At 39.9% G+C, this 21,598-nt stretch overlaps 1 protein-coding gene across 1 annotated transcript in view; it reads left to right on the forward strand.

Moving 5' to 3' along the window:
* The window catches only part of SLC12A1 (solute carrier family 12 member 1), a 96,633-nt gene that overhangs the window by 40,576 nt on the left and 34,459 nt on the right, over nucleotides 1–21,598 (forward strand). The window contains exons 12-18 of the mRNA XM_002825416.3: nucleotides 55–162; nucleotides 483–606; nucleotides 2,703–2,804; nucleotides 4,768–4,923; nucleotides 8,929–9,028; nucleotides 12,088–12,199; nucleotides 20,419–20,559. Coding sequence (XP_002825462.2) covers nucleotides 55–162; nucleotides 483–606; nucleotides 2,703–2,804; nucleotides 4,768–4,923; nucleotides 8,929–9,028; nucleotides 12,088–12,199; nucleotides 20,419–20,559 — 843 coding nt within the window. The remainder of the gene's footprint in view (nucleotides 1–54; nucleotides 163–482; nucleotides 607–2,702; nucleotides 2,805–4,767; nucleotides 4,924–8,928; nucleotides 9,029–12,087; nucleotides 12,200–20,418; nucleotides 20,560–21,598) is intronic.

Consider the following 21,598-nt stretch of genomic DNA (forward strand, 5'->3'; position numbering starts at 1 on the left):
TGAAACAGATCCCAAATCACAGAAAGTCTCCTTACTTGTACCTCTCTTCTCAAGGTCATGAGCATGGTATCAGGGTTTGGCCCCCTCATCACTGCGGGAATCTTTTCTGCAACACTCTCCTCCGCCCTGGCCTCCCTTGTCAGCGCACCCAAAGTGTTCCAGGTAATACAAGCACAACAGCTTGTGCTTCTCCCTATTGCTGTTTCCACAGAATGTGAATCAAGCTGAAATAGTCATTCTCACTGGCAATCATTTTCCATCATTTTCTGAAACAGTTAATGTTTGCATCTGGCTCAAGTGCTATGTCTGCCACATAGTCAAGATCGATTCAAATAATATAAAGAATGATAAACTGCAGTGTTAACTTGTGCCTCATCTTGTGTATCACTTAATCTTTCCCCAAATCTTCTTGTTTGAATCACCTAGAGAAAATGACTGTGCATAGCTATAAATGACAAATTTCTTCTCTTCTTTTCCATTAGGCTCTGTGCAAGGACAACATCTACAAAGCCCTGCAGTTTTTTGCAAAGGGATACGGGAAAAACAATGAACCCCTGAGAGGATATATTCTCACTTTTCTTATAGCCATGGCATTTATTCTCATTGGTTTGTAAAGTTTTCTTGTTTTTATTGAAAACCAAAGAATTCTTCTGATTATTCATAGGGCTTTCCTTTTAGTTTGAAAAATTACTCGTTTTATGTTTAGGAATCCATTTGGGAATACTGGCATCTAAGAAGGAAATGAGAAATCCTTGTGTGTAGAGGGCCTTTGAGGAACTCGAGGTAGACTTTGAATTTTAATCTATTCTTTGAATCTGAGTGTTCTAAATCCATCCAACCAAATACAGCTGAATCCTTCCTCCCACCTGCCTGAAACTGTCTAAATCTAGAGTCTCCCCCAGCTGCCATATCTACTGACCTGATGGCTAGCAGAATTGAATTGCCTGTTAGTGTTTCTGGAAATGTGGTCCACTGACCATCTATATCGCAATCACCTGGGGTGTTTGGGAAAGTGCGGAGACTTCAGGCCCAATTCCAGAGTAACTGAGTCAGACTCTCTGAGGGTAAGGAGTCTACATTTCACAAGCTCCTCAAGAGATTCGTAGACCACTGGTATTTGAGAACCACTTACCTAGACTATAATCTTGGCTTCCTCTCCCCAGGTGATATGGAAACAGCTACATAATCTTGGAGAGGCACATTCATCAACTTAAACTTGAACATTTCTCTCTCCTCCCTAAGGCCCCACCTTTGCTGATGAGTATATCAGAGGAAAAGAAGCAGAAAGCAGAGGACTTTGGGAGCCACACATAGGCGGGCAGAGACTTTCTCAGCACAGCAGTGCCAAGCAATGGGGGCTCCTCATCATTACATATTGAACTCAGGAAGGGACTATAATTCATGAATCCTCACAGCATTTGTATGAGGCTGAAGAGGGGAATTTGTAACTCTCTGTGTTTTTTAGATTTTTAAAAATTAAATTAAAACTGATTTCATATAGAGATGTTTCAATTATGTAATTTAGCCTCTAAGATCTCAAATCATTGCCTTGTGCTGCATTTAAGCGAATAAGCAACCAAAGTTTTTAAAGTCTTGTATACATTAGATAATATCCTTTAAAATAATTCTTTCAGAACAAGCGCATTGGCTCCACGCATAAGCTTCATGGAAGCTGTTTTGCCTACTTTCTTGTTGGTATCCATGTTCCAGAATCACACCCAGCTGCCTGCATTTGCATCATTGCATCATTTGCATCATTGAGGGTGATAGATGTCTGACCTTCAGATAAAGGATGACGTCTCTATATTTTTTCTTATATTGCCCAGTAAAAAATCCAGCTGGAATTAAATCATACCAGATATTTACTCCTGAGGCAAAAGTATTTTGGGGCCAGGCACGGTGGCTCACGCCTGTTCATCCCGGCACTTTGGGAGGCTGAGGTGGGTGGATCACTGGAGGTCAGGAGTTCAAGACCAGTACAGCCTACATAGTGAAACCTTGTCTCTACTAAAACTACAAAAGTTACCTGGGCGTGGTGGTGGGTGCCTATAGTCCCAGCTACTAGGGAGGCTGAGGCAGGAGAATCGCTTGAACCCGGGAGGCAGAGGTTGCAGTGAGCCAAGATTGTGCCATTGCACTCCAGGGCGACAAGAGCTAGACTCTATCTCAAAATAATAATAATAATATTTTTGGCTAGCCTTGAGAGGTAGAACTCTCTAGAGATGTGAAAAAGGTATGAATGACAAAGAGTCCTGAAAATCAGAGAACACATATTGTGCCTATGTAGGGAGATTTCAACTGGGGAGTTTTCAGTGCACTGCTATTTAACTAATATCCTGCAGAGCCTACTTATTGCATACATAACAGTTATAGAACACAGGATTAGATGCCTCCAGAAAAGCTACAGGGGAGTTAATTGTATGCCCAGTCGCACACCTACCCATTGCCACTTGAACTTTTTGTAGGTAGAGGTCTCGATTGTCTATTTTCTGATTGGTAGGCTTTTTTATTACTTACTTTATGGAAACCCTAGCTAAGAGTAAATATGTATCCCCAAAGAAAAATGACTAACTTCTTAAACTTTGACAGATGCTCGCTATGTTTTCAATTTCCAAATAAAGTCAAGCTTCCAGGCTATAACAGCTGTTCAGCCCCTGGTCTCATCACTCATACGTACATGTTCAATTCTGTTACTTTTACAGCGGAACTGAACACCATTGCTCCCATCATCTCCAACTTTTTCCTGGCCTCATATGCACTTATTAATTTCTCCTGCTTCCATGCCTCTTATGCCAAATCTCCAGGTAAGCTGACTTCCAAACTAAAATATGCCTAAGCAAACAGTTAGTTTGTCTCAATAAAATGAAATAAATCAGTGAAAAGTGTTCAGTCTGTGTTTATATGTTTCCTTATATCCTAGTGGGAAGCGTAATCCACTTTATTTTGGTGAGTTTGGGGATGAGTTTTGAAATAGAAAAGGAATCATTTGAGCAATGGCCTTTTTGACCAACCGGAAAGTCAATTTTCTCCTGTGGTAATAAATTATTCATTGCAAGAGAAACCACATTTATTTCAGCAGTAGAAAAACACCACTATTTATTTCCAGGGTGAAAGTGACCACAGAAGTGGAATTAATGTATATATTTGAAACTTCCTTACTATCAAATTTGTTTCCTGCCCGTGGTGCAGAAGAGAAGGATGAGTAGTTCCCATAATTACCTGCTGAGTGGAGGCAATGTAGATAGGCTGCATTGATGCTGGTGGCATCAGTGCACCCTTTGGGCTGTGGTTTAAAGCTGTTCAAAATTTCACACCAAAGAACCTTCCCCTTTCTAGTCACTCCTCACCTCTTCTTTGCTTTCATTGTCCACTACAGTTTCTTCTGCCTTTCTACCAGAATAGAGAGTTGTCATTATCTACCTTCAGAAAGTTCTCCACCTTGAGAACTTTTACCGGATATATAAACACATTTCCACTCATTGAGGGCCTGACAAGGTATTAAGCCTCCTTTGGAAAAACTTGCTGCCAATAAGACAAAATATAGACGGCAGACCAATCTTAATCTAACGAATGCTAGGCTACAGAAAGTAGCAGAGTATTTTTGTTTCTTTGTGTGTTTTGTTAACACAGAAATGTGTGACTCCATGCCATGTTATGGCCACTTTTGAAAACTAAGGTGAAATAATAGAGGCAGCCAGGGAAAAGAGTGAAAAAGAGAACGGGAAAGAGGGGGAGAGAGAGGAAAATATAGAACAGCATATAGAGGAAGACACATGGATACGCAAACCCAGAAAATGTCTGCCCCTCTCTCTCTCTCTCACACACACACACATACACACACACACACACACACACACTCACGGACAGGAAGCCAGACTCAGAGAAAAATAAGGCTATTTTCAATGATGTTCTTGAAGTGCTATGTCCATCTTGTGGCCATTTAGGAAATTGCTCCCAAACACTTAAAGTTCTGTTGTGTTTTGGCATCTCCTAATTTAAAACGTACCCCATTCATTAACAAAAGGTGCCCTTCATATCAGAGCTTTTCCCTCCTGTCCATACTGTCTTCCAGTTGCTTCCATTTCACGGAACTAAGAGAACACAGAAAACCCCCACGCATGTGTGCACTGTGAGAAATATTTTCATTGCAAAATGCATGACATATTAACACATTGGGTTTAAGAAGCCTTTGCTAGCCATTAAGTTTAAAAAGCCATTTCTCCATCTTTTTTCATCAATTATTATTTCTGAAAGGGCAAGCACTGTCCTCTTAGGGTAATGGAAGCTACCAGGAAGTCAAGCAGATTGACTCTTGATGACTACTCCACCTTCTCCAATGGAGCAAAAAGCCCATTGTCTTCTTTTTTTCTTTCTCTGACAACCAAGAAGTTTCTCCTCCCCACCTGGTAGATCCCACTCTTTCCATTCCTCCTGCCTCTTTTCAGCTCCTGATGGCATAGATACCAGATGCTTAAGGTTTGGAAGTTTGGGAAGACAGTTGGGAGCACGGAGTATGGAGGGTCCTGAATGGCATATTTTTCAGATGCTTAACATTTCCTAAACTTTACAGCATTCTATTTGGTGTAAGTACCATCTTCATAGACCAGGGACCCAAGATCATAGGAAAATAATCACAGAGTCTGGAACTTGGCCTAAAAGTTCTGATTCTTTATGTCAGGAAAAAAACATGTTACCTGCATTCTTATAATATTCAGTGGCATGATCGCAGTAGAGTGGAAGTTTTCCTTCTGCATATTTTGTTTTCAGGATGGAGACCTGCGTATGGAATTTACAATATGTGGGTATCTCTTTTTGGAGCTGTTTTGTGCTGTGCAGTCATGTTTGTCATCAACTGGTGGGCAGCTGTCATCACCTATGTCATTGAATTCTTCCTTTATGTCTATGTGACTTATAAGAAGCCAGGTAAGATAATGACTGTATGGAATAGGGTTTCCAAATCTCTCTCTAACTACTCATTTATTAAGCATTTATTGAGCAGCTTTTATGTGCTTAGGTGAGGCATATGTAAGGTGGATATTAATAATATAATACAACATAATAGTAACAATATTTGGGGCCGGGTGCGGTGGCTCACGCCTGTAATCCCAGCACTTTAGGAGGCTGAGGTAGGTGGATCACAAGGTCAGGAGTTCAAGACCAGTGTGGCTAACATGGTGAAGCCCCATCTCTACTAAAAATACAAAAATAAGCCAGGTGTGGTGGCGGGCCCCTGTAATCCCAGCTACTCAGGAGGCTGAGGCAGGAGAATCGCTCGAAACCAGAAGGCAGAGGTTGCAGTGAGCCGAGATCACACCACTGCACTCCAACCTGGGCAACAAGAGTGAAACCCATCTCAAAAAATAAGAATAAGAATAAGAATAACAATAGTTAACCTTGTTGAGCACCTATTATATACCATGCACTCATTCAATCATCACAATACTATTAGTCCCATTTTACAGATGAAGAAACTGGGGTTCAAAGAGTTTACTACTTGCCAAAGTAATAATCAAGATGTGATGGAGCTGACCATATAACCAGAATGTGTATGATACCAAACCAACCTGACAAGCTTTCCATTATATCACTTTCTGTTTCTGATGTCCTGATAAATTAGATATAGTCCCTGTCCTCAAGGAGTTCACAGAGTCACACTTAAGGAATTAATTATGATACAATATAGTAACCACTATGAGAGTAATATGAGCAAATTGCTGAGAAAAGGGGAGGGAAGGATTAACTTTGAAATTATCCAGGAAAACTTTCTGGTTCCTAACTTATGTTCACAGAGTCAAACACTCAGTGGACATTTAACAAATATTTTTAAATGAATAAATAAATTAGGGGTTTTTTAAATAAAAAAAAAAAGCAAGCACCTGGGGTTTGGTTAATCAGTCAGGGAATGGTATTTTGGGCAGAAGGTGAAGCATGAATGACATTAAGGACAGATGCAAGTGCGGGGCGGCATATTTGGGAAGGCTCAAGGCCTTCAACACACAGAAAGTTCCTGAGTGATGGGGAGAAGGATCACAGGGACAGCCTGGAAGAGTTGGTGGGGGCCAGATAAATAAGAAACTTAAAGGTCATGCCAAAGAATCTGATGTTGTGAGCAATAGGAAGATGCCACAGGCTAATCAATTGGAGAAACAATTGGATCTGAACTTTGGGTGTTCACTTTAGTACCATGTATATTAAATTTAAGAAGGGCTGCAGACAGTGCAGTGCAGGGTAACCCAGAGCCACCCTCACATTCTCCTTTCCCTTACTCTGCCAGTAAAGCAGAGCTTGTAGTAACTACCTTGGAGGGGTCTGTTTAGCTTTTATTTATTACTTTACATATTGTTAACATCACGTATAACTTACAAATGGCAAAATTCAGCCCTTTTAAATGTGCTGTCTATATGTTTTGACAAATTTGTACAGTGCTGTAACCATCAACAAGGTACAGGATATTTCCATCATCCTCACAAGTTCCATTATACCCCTGTGTAGTCAGTCTCCACCCTCCAACTTAGCCTCAGGCAGCTGCTTTTCTGATGTCTGATCCTGTAGGTTTGCTTTTTCCAAAATACCATATAAATAGAAACATACAGGATATAGCCTTTGAGAAGACTTCCTTTCACTTAACAGAATGCTTTTAGATTTATCCATGCTGTTGCCTATGTAAGTGGTTTATTCTTTGGTATCACTGAGTAGTACTCTATTGTATGAATACATCACATATATTTTTAAATTCTATTCACCAGTTGATGGTCATCTGAGTTGTTTTCAGTTTAGGTCCACAGGACTTTATGTGGACTTATGTTTTCATTTTCCCTTAAATATCTAGTAGTGGGATTTATGATTAATAGTAAGTGTATATATAACTTTATATGAAACTGCCAAACTGTTTTCTGTGGTAGCAGTATTATTTTCCATTCCTACAAGCCATGAATGAGAGTCCTAGATGCTCCACGTGTTTGTCAGCATGTATTATTGCCAGATGATTTTTTAAAAGCCATTCTAATAGATGTGTAAAACACCTCATTGTGTTTTAATTTGCATTTTCCCAATGATTAACGATGTTGAACATCTTATTTGCCATCCATATATCTTTTTTAGTCAAGTGTCTGTTTAAATCTTTCACTCATTTTTTAGTTGTTTTATTATTATTCAGTAATGAGAGTTCTTTATTCTGGATGCAAATCCTTTAGTAGTATGTGTTTTGCAAATATTTTCTCTGGATCTGTGGTTTCTCTATTTTCCTTACAGTTTGTTTTGAAGAATAAAATTTCTAAGTTTTTGTGAAGTCTAATTTATCTTTTTTTTTTTTAATGGCTTACCATGTTGCATCTGATCTAAGGTATCTTTTGCTAATCCAAAGTCACAAACTCCTAGAAGTTTTAATGCTTTGAAAAGTATATTTAGGTCTATCATCCATTTTGAGTTAATTTTTGTATATGATGTGAGGTATTGTTCAAGGTTCACTTTTTACATATAAACGTCCAATTGACAAGTAGAGTTTTTATCCCTATAAAAATAAACAGCCTAAGGTATGCTTAATGCCTGATGCACAATCAACACTTAATCAATATTGATCTTCTTTATCTCCAGATAATTACCGTTCACCCATTTCCCTGGCTCTCTAGAACAAGGCTGAGGAGAATAGGTTCTGTTTGTCATCTGGGGTGTATCTGTACATTCTTGCCAGGGACTTCCTCTCATAAACCTTGGAAGATCCATTTAATACTTAAATTTGTAAAAAAAAAAAAAAAAAAAAAAAGACCGGATACAGTGGCTCACGCCTGTAATCCCAGCACTTTGGGAGGGCGAGGCGGGTGGATCATGATGTCAGGAGATGGAGACCATCCTGGCTAACACGGTGAAACCCCGTCTCTACTAAAAAAAAATACAAAAAATTAGCCGGGCGTGGTGGCGGGCGCCTGTAGTCCCAGCTACTCGGAAGGCTGAGGCAGAAGAATGGCGTGAACCCGGGAGGCAGAGCTTGCAGTGAGCCCAGATCGCGCCACTGCACTCCAGCCTGGGCGACAGAGCCAGACTCCGCCTCAAACAAAAAGAAAAAGGTTGGGGGAGGGGAGGGATGGTAGAGCCGACCTCCCTTATGATGAAGATTAGGGATTAGGTTCTCAAAGATCCAACTAAAATGTTTGCTAAAGAATCTTGACCCTCTTCATAGAATTCCCGTGCTATTCAGTTTTACTATTCAAAATATAAAGATTACTGCACACTATCTGTGTATACAGAAATGCTGCTTCTCCTTCCAGTTTAAGAATTTGGGCCAGGCGCGATGGCTCACGCCTGTAATCCCAGCACTTTGAGAGACCGAGATGGGTGGATCACAAAGTCAAGAGTTTGAGACAAGTCTGGCCAATATGGTGAAACCCTATCTCTACTAAAAATACAAAAATTATCCAGACATGGTGGCGGGTGCCTGTAGTCACAGCTACTCAGGAGGCTGAGGCAGGAAAATCTCTTGAACCCGGGAGGTGGAGGTTGCAGTGAGCCAAGATCGTGCCACTGCACTCCAGCCTGGTGACAGAGTGAAACTCCATCTCAAAAAAAAAGAAAAAAAAGAATTTGTAAAGACGCTTTGAATTTATTCAGGGACTGACCAGTTTCCCAAGTCTATCTGCCTGCAATGTGGTTATCGCACAGCCTCTCCCACCAAGCAAGATTTCTAGGACTGCAGTTGTACAGTCTGATCCTTTGCTGGAATGAAGCCTTCGCTTCTGAAGATTCACGTAGTATTCACAGAAAGATACAAAGTGCTTTTTAGGAAATCCCACACTATATTTTCTCTAATTTGGGCACTCATCTTTGCTGGCATAGCCAAGGAAAATCGTAGAAGGGAATGACTTGTAAAAATTATTCATGCTGCACAGAGGAAAGGTCAGTGCTTTTTATGCCAATTTCCTCCTTTATCCACAGATGTGAACTGGGGCTCCTCCACACAGGCTCTTTCCTACGTGAGTGCTTTAGACAATGCTCTGGAATTAACCACAGTGGAAGACCACGTAAAAAACTTCAGGTAAAGCTGGTGTCTCAGGCATCCTGGTGTTGTTCCACCCTAGAAGTGGCTCTCCTTTATGAGAGACAAGGGCATTCAAGTAGTTATAAGCTTTAGGGGTATATTCTAAAAATAAGCAGTCATACAAAACTGCCACATTTTCATGACAGCACCTCCTGTGAGTGCTTGTTTCCTTCCACACTCAGCTATGCCCATCCCAAACTACAGCCCCTCATAGTGCCAGATGTCACCTTCCATGCGTGGAGATAGCAAGGTGGACTAAGTAATGTGACTTCAGAGAGATGATCCTAAATCCCCACACACATTACTCTGCTATTGTTTCCATTCTGCTTAAGGCTTTAGGGCTTACTGAATTCTCTTAAAAGTAACGCTTTTAGCTTTTCATTAGTTGTATCTTATTTTGAATAAAACCTCAAGTGCAAGCTTGTATGAAGAATGAAAGAAAGTAACATAAAATTCTTGCTTGGAGAGGAACAGATTGCCTTGGGATTTGGGGTAGGTGGCTAGAGGAAAAAGGACAGGGGGACCGTATTAGTCCATTTTCATATTGCTATGAAGAAATACCCAAGACTGGGTAATTCATAATTTTAAAAAAAGAGGTTTAATGGACTCACTGTTCCACGTGGCTGGGGAGACCTCACAATCATGGCAGAAGGCAAAGGAGGAGCAAAGGCACGTCTTACATGGCGGCAGGCAAGGGAGTGTGTGCAGGGGAACGCCCTTTATAAAACCATCAGTTCTTGGGAGACTTATTCACTGTCATGAGAACAGCACAGGAAAAACCCACCCGCATGATTCAATTACCTCCCACTGGGTCCCTCCCACAACACATGGGGATTATGGGAACTATAATTCAAGATGAGCTTTAGGTGGGGACACAGCCCAAACCATATCATTCCATCCCTGGCCCCTCCCAAATTTCTTTTCCTCACATTTCAAAACTAATCATGCCTTCCCAACAGTCCCCCAAAGTCTTAACTCATTTCAGCATTAACTCAGAAGTCCACAGTCCAAAGTCTCATCTGAGACAAGGCATGTCCCTTCTGCCTATGAGTCTGTAAAATCAAAAGCAAGTTAGTTACTTCCTAGATACAATGGGGATACAGGCATTTGGTAAATACACCTGTTCCAAATGGGAGAAATTGGCCAAAACAAAGGGGCTACATGCCCCATGCAAGTCCGAAATCCAGTGAGGCAGTAAAATCTTAAAGCTCCAAAATTATCTCCTTTGACTCCATTCTCATATCCAGGTCATGTCGATGCAAGGTGGGTTCCCATGGTGTTGAGCAGCTCTGCCCCTGTGGCTTTGCAGGGTACAGCCTCCCTCCTGGCTACTTTCACTGGCTGGTGTTGAGTGTCTGCAGCTTTTCCAGGTGCACAGTGCAAACTGTCAGTGGATCTACCATTCTGGAGTCTAGAGGACTGTGGTCCTCTTCTTACAGATCTACTAGAGTGCCCCAGTGGGGAGTCTGTCTGGGGGCTCCAACTCCACATTTCCCTTCTGCACTACCCTAGCAGAGGTTCTCCATGAGTGCTCTGCCCCTGCAGCACACCTCTGCCTGGATATCCAGGCATTTCCATACATCCTCTGACATCTAGGTGGAGGTTCTCAAACCTCAATTCTGGTCTTCTATGCACCCACAGGACCAACACCACATGAAAGCTGCCAAGGCTTGGGACTTGCACCTTCTGAAGCCACCACCCAAGCTATACCTTGGCCCCTTTTAGCCATGGCTGGAGCAGCTAGGACAAAGGGCACCAAGTCCCTAGGCTGCACACAGCAGGGGGGCCCTGGACCATGCCCAGGAAACGATATTTCCCTCCTGGGCCTCCAGGCCTGCGATGAGAGAGGCTGCTGTGAAGTTCTCTGACATGCCCCAGAAATATTTTCCCCATTATTGATTAGCATTTGCCTCCTTGTTACCTATGCAAATTTCTGCAGCTAGCTTGAATTTCTCCCCAGAACATGGTTTTTTCCTTTCTACTGCAAATTTTTCCAACTTTTTTGCTCTGTTTCCTCTTGAACACTTTGCTGCTTAGAAATTTCTTCGCCAGATACCTAAATCATCTCTCTCAAGTCCAAAGTTTCACAGATTTCTAGGGCAGGGGCAAAATGCTGCCAGTCTCTTTGCATAGCAAGAGTGACCTTCACTCCAGTTCCCAAGGAGTTCTTCATCTCCATCTGAGACCACCTCAGCCTGAACTTTATTGTCCATATCACTATCAGCATTTTGGTCAAAGCCATTCAATAAGTCTCTATGAAATTCCAAACTTTTACACATCTTCCTTTCTTCTGAGTCCTCCAAGTCTCTAGGAAGTTCCAAACTTTCCCACATTTTTCTATCTTCTTCTGAGCCCTCCAAACTGTTCCAGCCTCTGCCTGTTATATCCGGTTCCAAAGTCACTTCTACATTTTTGGGTATCTTTACAGCAGCACCCCACTCTACCAGTATGAATTTTAGTCCATTTTCATGATGCTATGAAGAAATACCCAAGACTGGGTAATTTTTCAAGAAAAAGAGATTTAATAGACTCACAGTTCCACATTGCTGAGGAGGCCTCACAGTCATGGCAGAGGGTGAAGGAGGAGCAAAGTCATGTCTTACATGGTGACAGGCAAGAGAGTGTATGCAAGGGAACTGCCCTTTATAAAACCACCAGGTCTCTTCAGACTTATTCACTATCATGAGAACAGCATGGGAAAATCTGTCCCCATGATTCAGTTACCTCCCACTGGGTCCCTCTCATAATACGTGGGGATTATGGAAGCTGCAATTCAAGATGAGATTTGGGTGGGAACAAAGCCAAACCATATCAGGGACCACAAGACCACTTTTTCCTTACTGCACACTTTTGCTAGGACTAACTGAACTGAGAATACAAACATGTCAAGACAGACAGGCAGGATGATTCAAGAATACTGGTGCGAAACCCAAAAAATAGATAGGGGAGAGGTTGCCCCATTTTTTCAAGCCTTATACCTGTCATCCCATTGGAATGGTTCTAAGGTTACAGGCTTCTTGCAGGGGCCCATTTTCACATCTTTTTTTTACTTCCAGGCCGCAGTGCATTGTCTTAACAGGGGGACCCATGACAAGACCTGCTCTCCTGGACATAACTCACGCCTTTACCAAGAACAGTGGCCTTTGCATCTGCTGTGAAGTCTTTGTGGTAAGAGCCACTTCACCCCAGGGAAGTGCTTTTTCTTCCCTGCTTACCTTGGATTATTTTGGGTGAGGAGAAAAGGTACATGCAGTGACAGGAAAATAGCAAAAAAACAGTTTATAGGAGAGCCATCTACCTTGATTCATAGAGCAAGGACGAGCAAGAGCCCGTGATCCTGAATTTAAACAGGTAGCTGTAATGTGTTTCAGATTTCATAAGAGACCAACTAAAAGTGACAAATATTTCCAAATGATGGCCTTTGAGTCAAGAAAAAGATAGCTAGCTCAGAAATAAAATGAAGGCATTTGGGGTGATAACTGTCTACAGAAATATAAAAAGATGGAATGAGCCAGATAGAGCACTATTATAGAGATTAACTGATGAGGAAAGAACCAGACATAATGGCCTTAAATGACAGCACATAGAATTTAGATTAAATATTTGGATAAGTTTGATGACATTGCAGATACTCAAAAAACTAAACCAAGTTTTTCATGCCTTAGATAAACATTCAGAGCTAAATGAATTATTTTTGTCCAGGAAATACATGGTAGACTAATAATAACTTATTGGTGAGTTTCCTAAGAGGTATTCAAAACTGGTGCCAGTAATTTAATCATAATTGTTGACCAATTGCTCGAGTGTGGAGAAAGCATTAAAATAATAATAAAATAATAAGCCAAAGGGTGCAGTGGCTCATGCCTGTAATCCCAGCGCTTTGGGAGGCCAAGGTGGGCGGATCACCCGAGGTCAGGAGTTCGAGACCAGCTGACAATCATGGCGAAACCCTGTTTCTACTAAAAATACAAAAATTAGCCGGGCCTGGTGGTGCATGCCTGTAATCCCAGCTACTCAGGAGGCTGAGGCAGGAGAATCGCTTGAACCTGGGAGGTGGAGGTTATGGTGAGTCAAGATCACACCACTGCATTCCAGCCTGGGCTACAGAGCAAGACTCCATAATAATAATAATAATACAGTCTAAGTCCTCCACACTACCCCACCTCTACTTGTATTCCCTCTCTCTCTCTGCCTCTATCTCTCTCTCACACACACACACACACACACACACACCACTCAAAATTCTCAGCTATCAATGCATTTTTATAGTACTTAATTACTTACGTATTCTTCAAACCATTTTTCTTCAAAGCATTTTTCTACAGTTTTTCTTATTGGAGCCACACAATAGCCTAGTAAAGCAGGAGAGAAAAGTAGCCCTGTTCCCATTTTACTGATTGGGAAAGTGAGATTCAGGAAAATTAAATTATTGCACTGGATCACATGACAAGAAAGTGGCAGAGCCAAGATATCAGTCCAGGCCACACAAGTGTGCTAAGTGTCACGCCTTGAGGAGAAAGCCTTAGCACACTTGCATCCTTGGGAGTACTATTGAAATCCAGCACCACTACTTAAATCTCCAATACCTGCCAAGGAATAGGGCTGTCAGGAAGTCAGGGGACTTTTGAGCCAGTCAACTCTGCCATGATGCTGGGGGCTAATTTACCACGTCATCATGATCATCACTTAAGCATTTCTTTACACTTGGCAGTATTCTAAATGCTCTATGAAGCAGTTGTTCATATTCTCTTTCCTCTCAATGCTTATCTGACAGTAATTCAAACAATATAACTTAATGCAATTATCTGGTGGGAGATGGAGAGACTCCTACTGAGTACTTGTGAGAATGACAGGTTAAGTAATGACCAACTGTGACTCCAGAGAATTTTTTAAAATCTTATCAAGCACCCCTCTCTCATATTATCAACTTTGGTGCCCTGGATTGGTGGATTTCATTTTGGCCAATATAATCTAGGAGCCAGTTTTGATGAAATAAGCAGTTTGGGTTGTTTTTCTTCCCCAGCAATTTAGAGAAAACTAAGTTTAGCAGGCAATAAAATATCTTTAGGACTGAAGAAATAAACTGGGAGTATAAACAGTCATCTATTGGCAAAGGAGAAAGGGTCTCCTCAGAAACAAGAGAGATTGCTTTTAATTAACCGTTTGCTGCTTTAACTATATATAATACAGGAGGATAGTGCTGGAATATCATTTCATTTGAAGTAGGCACCTTAGTCTGTGCCACCAATGGCCCTGTTTGTTTGACACATATGTTGGGCTGCATTATACATTACTATACTGGTCTCTCCATGTGGGGCCTAAGAGTCTTGCTCCAAGGTGCCAAGGTTCTCTTGGGGGCAGAAATAGTTACTGCATCAGTTAATGACTTTCCAGTTAGTTACTTTGTATGAGCTCCTGGGGCTGCAGATATTGACAGCATTTTTAGACTCTAGGCTCAGTCGTCAATCATCTTTGCAAAGAAACAGATGGAAGGGGATATAGGGGGAGTAAGTACGCCATTAGAAATTTTTTTCCAAAAGCAAAATGGTTGATGGTTAGGCCAACCTTGCGGAAAATGTTAAATAGTGATGATGATGAGAGAATGACAATTTAGTTTTTAAGTCTAGAAAGCTGGTGCTCATGGGCTTTTGAGAATAACAGTCAAGTTTCAAATCATTATTTTGCCACCTATTAGCCGTGAGTCCCTTAGGCACATAATTTCATCTATCTGTGCCTTAATTTTCTCAGTTGTAAAATGAAAATAATGAAAATAGCACCTAAGTTATAGAGTTGTTATTTGAATTATAGAAGATAAGCTTTCTAATGCTGAGTCCGGTGTCCCTCAAAGAGTAAATGCTCAATTAACTTTCATTGTTATTGTGATATTGTTATTGCCAATATTGTTATTTTTGGTATGCTATAGTTGCCATTTTTATTCCAGAAATATATTACCTTCAATAAAAACCTAAAGCATGCTTTCTTAGAAAAACTAGGTCCAGCCACTGGATTTCGAACTTTTTAAGTGTGCAGCAGTTTGATCATGATGTAACAGTGAGATATGTGCTTCCACCCACTAATCACAGGACAGCAGGCTCTGGGCTCCATCCTCCTGGTGGCCTGCAGCTATTGAAGTACTTGCTTTAAGTGCTGTTACATTACCAGAAAGGAGCAAGACTTAGAACTCATTGGCATTTTGATGTGGGTGGATAGAGGGAAAACGTGTGGCCACAGCTGTCATTTCCTGCAACTGCAGCATTTTTGTATTTGAAATTAAGACAGCTGTACTCTTTGCTGGGCCCCAAGCACCCGCCGTGGCCTTCCAACTATCCAGCTAACTCTTAACACTCTCCGCATGCCTCTTCCTCTCTCTTGCTTTTTCACTATTCAGCTTAAAGATTTCAAGTGAGCAACTCTTCATCAAGGTAAATTTGGGGACCCATTCTAAAGAATCCAGCTTGGTAATTCAAAAAATACTGTCTATTCTTCTCTTTTGAACTAACATAAAATAAATAAATGACATACTTCTATCCCAATAGGCTTTATATTAAACATGTGGGTCATTTGTTCTTTTGTACCTATCACCATAGGAAGACAGAAGGAGGAAAACTCCACCTTGTAGTATGCCCCTCATATTTCTAAGCATAGCCAAGTTCAACAGGTTCAGCAAAGGGTAAGTTATTAGTTAAAAGTTGCAAGTTGCATCCTCCACCAGTTCTACCCTATGTATCCTGACACATATAAGCACTGCCTTTGTCAATGAAGTTTCCTCACTTATGTCATTCATAGTAGATACAGAGATATCCAAACCAATCATCCCAGATAACTTAATTTGAATTTATGTACCTGTAATTCTCTGGGCACACTATGTTCAGTTTTAGAAGTCTTATGGGATCAGTTGACACTTACCTTTCCCAGGTGCAAAGGCATCATACTACAGCAGTTCCTTATTCATATACTTCTCAATTTTACATTTAAAAATAGGAATTTTTTATTAAAACAAATAAACAGATATACATTTAAGGATCAAAAGTTAATTGAATTGAAAGTCGATTCCATTGATCTGGGATTTGGAACACAAATCAGAGAAAGTCATTATTGTCCAAAAACACGCCGCTTACCTCTTTTCTCAGTTTTGCTTGTCTTACCTCGCAAAAGGCTTTCAGGTTTACAGTGGCATCTTTTATCAAGTACATTGTGTTGTGCTGGTGGCTGAAGAAATAAGAATTTTTTTAAAAGATTGATTCTGTTTTTTAATTTTGAAACACAAAAAATTAATTAGGTTGAATCATATAAAATTTGCATTTTTATAGATCAAAATTGTTTGATACTGGCAGTTTCATATGGCTCACTATATAAAATTAAATGAGACCTTTAATTTATATTCTACCTTTCCTAATTAATGACTGTTAACATTTTGGGCCAGATGCAGTGAGTCCCTGCCTAAAAAAGTAAAAAGAAAAAAAAATTGGTTATAGAAGCTTCTACTCACTTTATTTTTATTTATTTATTTATTTATTTATTTGAGACAGAGTCTCCCTCTGTCACTTAGGCTGGAGTACAATGGCGCAATCATAGCTCACTGCAGCCTTGAGCTCCCAGGCTCAAGCAATCCTCCCACCTCAGCCTTCTCAGTGTCCAGGACTACAGGCATGTGCCACCACACCCAGCTAATTTTTGTATTTTTTGTAGAGACAGGGTTTTGCCATGTTGCCCAGGCTGGTCTCCAACTCCTGGGCTCAAGCGATTTGCCCTCCTCGACCTCCCAAGGTCCATTATAGGTATGAGCCATTGCACTCGGCCTTCCACTCACTTTTTAAACGAAATAAGCCATTACAGATCAAGTTAAAGCCCCTATTAATACCACTGCAAACCCCTGGTTCTCTCCGTCCCCCAGAGGCAATGTTATCTGAATTTTATGGGTATTCTTCTAATCATTTCACACATGGATACCAAAATGTAAATCTATCTTTATTCATGTTTTTCTTACTCATTAATGTTACTTTAAACCTGATTGTCCTCTCTTGTAAAGGAAGAAAGGGATGGACTTTGACCGACTTTCTCATGTAGAATCTCTCTTAGACTTTTACCCTGTTTCTTTTTCTCTTTTTTTTCTAAAAAATTATAAATTATCTTAAGAAAACCTAAAGCTCTCTTTGAATTCTCTGTTTGAGGAGTTCTCAATAAATCTCACAGAAGACACCTACCTCTTAACTCTTGAACTGCATAAGGAAGGCAGTTCAAGCCCATATAACCCCGGGAAAACTAAATTCTCGTTTCTTCTTCTATCTTTCAGCCTCCTCTTAATCTCAAATTTCACATCCACCAAGGAAAAAATGTATTCTTTCTAGATGCATCTTATTCTTTTTTTATCAGTGAGCCTCTGTTATGATGTTAATAAAATAGTGACATTACCAAATATTGAAAGAATGAAATGACCTATGAATGGGCACTAGCATGTATGGTAAGATAATATGGACCAAATCAGAAAGGGAAAGATTTTCTTTCCCACAATTCCAACCAAAGCACCATGAAAACAAAGACAGACTAATAAGACTTTCAATGTTAAAAAAAAGAAAAAAGTTGGAAGGAATATTGCACTTGGCAAATTCCTCTGTTTGATCCGAATGGGGCTGGAACCCCTTTACAAACTCTTTTTCATGATAGTCACTTATTTAAAGTAACATCACATCAACTTCTCCACACTACATAATTAGAAATGCTTTACCCCTTTCTCAATTAATATTAAAGTTATAATATATACAACATTTTTAAAGCTTCTTTGTTTGAATCCTGAATTAATTTATGTACTCATATTTTGGATCCCAATGAAGCTAATCTCTATAATGTTATAATGGGGTAGTAAAATTCATTTTTATAACTATGACATATTTGAATGTTGAATAATTGTATTCCAGTATCTTTTCTCTTTGTTAGTTTGCTTTATTCTTACTACATTTGTATTGCAGCCTTCCTTGCTTCGCATTAATAAGTGTGCTACAATGATGTTATAATCGTTTTTAGCAAAGAGAGATTCTGCATGAAACATTTTTATGACTTCTCAATATGGCAAGTTCAGGCATTAAAGTAAATCTCTCTGTCACAATTAATGTTTAATCTGGATTTTTATAATACTAACAGACATACATTAGACTGTATTTATTTAAATAAATGCCATTCTCCCCAGGGGTTCACAGTCACTGTGGTACAACTCACTACACTGATGGTTCAAAGTCTTTCCTGTTTGTTATTCTTCTATCTAACAGCTGTTGTTACCACTGAACTTCCTTGAATAAAATATTCTTTCTTTTTTTTGCAGTTGATGAAGTTTAGAATGCTCAAAGAAGGACTAGTGATTCAAAATGCATTGACAATCTGGAAACCTGAGCCAAATTGATCCATAATGGCACATCTTTCCTTAGACTAGGTCATCTAGTTTAGTAACTACCCTCCCAATCGCTCTACCTTTTCTATCTTCATGGAAGTTTCTTGTTTTTAAATTTTCCTTTAATGGGAAGTCAACTAAACTGTTTTGAAAAGTCGGCAGGTTCTAGGAAATATGCTGGAAAAAATAAGAATATAAAGAGTCTGATCCAATTTAAATAGAATATTAAAATGGAAGGGACCCCAGAGATTGAATGTTGTGTAATAGAAATATATTATGTGCCATATATGTAGTTTAAAATTTTCTAGTAGCTAATTAAAAAGGAAAAAGAAATAGGTAAAGTTATTTTTAATAATATTGTATTCAACCCAATGTGTCCAAAATATTATAATTTCAATATAGAATCAATATAGAAACATTACTGAGATATTTTACATTCTTTTTCATACTGAGACTTTGAAATCCAGTGTGTAGTTTATGCGTCCAGCATATCTCAATGTGAACCAGCCACATTTCAAATGCTCAATAGCAGCATGGACATACAGGCTATCATATTGGGCAGTGATGACCTAGGCAATTGCCTGAGTTTTAACAATGTAGAACATACCTCAAGAGAGGACAAATGGCAGGCCCAGGGTGTCAGCCAGTCAGTACCAGATCTCAACCCAACATTCGGACTCACAGTTCGGTGTTCCTGCAAGCACAGTGGTAAAATCACATCTGGGGCTTTGATGACATTGCACTAGGTACTTTACTATTACTACTTAAAGCAACCTTGCAGGAGCAAGAGTTTATCCTCATTTTCAGAATAAGATATAAAAGCTCAGAGATAAGGAATTACTTCCTCAGGCTTAGATCTGAGACCAGTTTTGTCTGACCGCAAAACCTGGGCTTTTTTTTTTTTTTCATGCATCCCAATGCCCTTTCTCTCCAATGTAAGACCCTTTAAGACCGTGACTCCAAGTGTGGTCTGTCTAAGGAGCAGCAGCATCTGTTGCCTCCAGGAGTTTGTTAGAAATGCAAAATCTTGAGCCCTGCTTCAATACCTACAAGGCTGCATTTTATCAAGATCTCAAGTAATTCATGTAAAATCTAAGCCATCTCAACAAAATACAAATCTCTCTATAAATTAAAAGAATTTCCCGGGAAAATGGATCTGTACCCTGTCAGACATATGGCAGATAATCAGAAATAACTTTTGGATTGAATTACATCATGAGAAGAAAAGAACTAGCTTGGACATTTAAGGAAGGAGAAATAAAAATAGAATTTTTCATTAAAAATAGGTTTCCAGAACTAAGTCTTGAAATTATAAAATGCCTTATCAACCATCACAACACCTGTCTTCTTCCCTCTTAATCTCTTCCACTCTTCTTAGGTCATAAGTATGTAAACTTTTGTTCCCACCAAATTCATTGAATGACAAGGAAATGTTAATGTATTTGAATGGAAGTGTGGCAACATTACACAGGGAAAAGTGGTATAAGGGTATTTTTGCCACACGAAAAAGCAATGCATCAGCCAAATAGAATTGACAAGATGTGCAGTTCATGGCAGGATTTGCAGGTCACCATGTTCTACCTCCCATGGAGCTCTGTCCATTTCTTGAAATTAGGCTCCAGCTGAGATTTCTTTGGTGTTCCTCAAAGTGGCTCTCGCTAATGAGTCAAAGGTTGATTGTGTATTTATCCTAAGCCTCTTCAATCACATTTTCAGTATTTTCCTTGTGTCATTTTGCCCTCAGCTCTTCCTTTCATTCAGTGTCAGGCAGTAAATTAAGTAGATGTTAATCAGTCTAGATGTTTTGGGTAGAAAATGAATGGTGTGAATAGCACAGGTCATCTCCAAAAGGCTGAATCTGTGGAACCCTGTTCAGTGAGGTGTTTTTCCCTTTCCCATTTCTTAACTCAATGGGGCATTGCTGACTATTTTTGTCCTTTAGAGAACAACAGCAATGTGATATATAATAGCAGGGTTCTAACCAATATTTCATTGTGTCGCACAGGGACCGCGCAAACTGTGTGTTAAGGAGATGAACAGTGGCATGGCGAAAAAACAGGCCTGGCTCATAAAGAACAAAATCAAGGCTTTTTATGCTGCAGTGGCGGCAGACTGTTTCAGGGATGGTGTCCGAAGTCTGCTTCAGGTAAGGCTGCATTGAGGGAATGAGCACAGAGGCAAAAGACAATTAGCGCTCCATGTTAATAAGGCTCCCAAAGTGAACGGTTGTAGTTAGGCAGCCCAGCATCAGAGATCAGTGCAGATGGTTAAGGAATTATTTTGAATTCCTGGGTATAGGCAAAGCTAGAACAAAAGCAGAGAAGTTCTATTACAATGAACTATGAATGATACACTGGAAATGGAAAATGAGGTTGCCTTTGGCCACCAGCATACATTCTGCCCCCGTACTTATTGAAATGCAAATTTGTTCTGGTGGTTGACGACATTCAGGATCCTATTGAAACTTCAAACTATTTTTATATCTCATACTGCATATAGCAACGCTCAAGTCAGGCATTCTTTTCCTTTTTTCTTTTGCAAATGGTGTTAGGGCAGCTGCTAAACCAACTAAATTAATGCATGGTGATCTGGGCATAAAATCTCCCTATCCTCCTGAATTATTTCCAGAATGTTGAATAAAATGTAATAATCTCTACAGCTCAACGTTAAATCCCACAGTTCTCACATCTTTTCTCCCTTGTTTTTTTCCTTTTTCCTTCCTTTATCTCTGCTATAGTAAGTACATAAAATCTTTCCCTAGTTCTGATCTTCATAATTTAGAGTGACAGAGAATCCTTAAAACAATCCAAGAGACCCTCAGAAATTGTAGAGCTTGGCTTTCCGAGCATTTTGGGTTTAATATGGTTGGAAACCCTAATTATATATACATGAAATGGTGCATTTGGCTTTCAGAGTTACCGTATCTCAGAGTGTCAGAAGTCAAAACTGCATCCAGGTAACTCAGATGCGCATGCAGGCAGGAAAGAAAAAATATTGGTTAAGCTTAATTGGTAACATTTTGGAGCTTAAGAGCATTTGATGCAATCCTGTGCCTAATTTCCCTTAAGAACACTTGTGAAGTAGCTGCACATACAGAGAAACAATTTCTGCAAAACCTATTACCCACAATGAGCCTCTTTTCATCTGTTATTAATTTGCTAAACCATGGAAATAGGTGTTATTGC

This window comes from Pongo abelii, chromosome 16 (genome assembly GCF_028885655.2).
Source record: "Pongo abelii isolate AG06213 chromosome 16, NHGRI_mPonAbe1-v2.0_pri, whole genome shotgun sequence".
Taxonomy (NCBI): Eukaryota; Metazoa; Chordata; class Mammalia; order Primates; family Hominidae; genus Pongo; species Pongo abelii.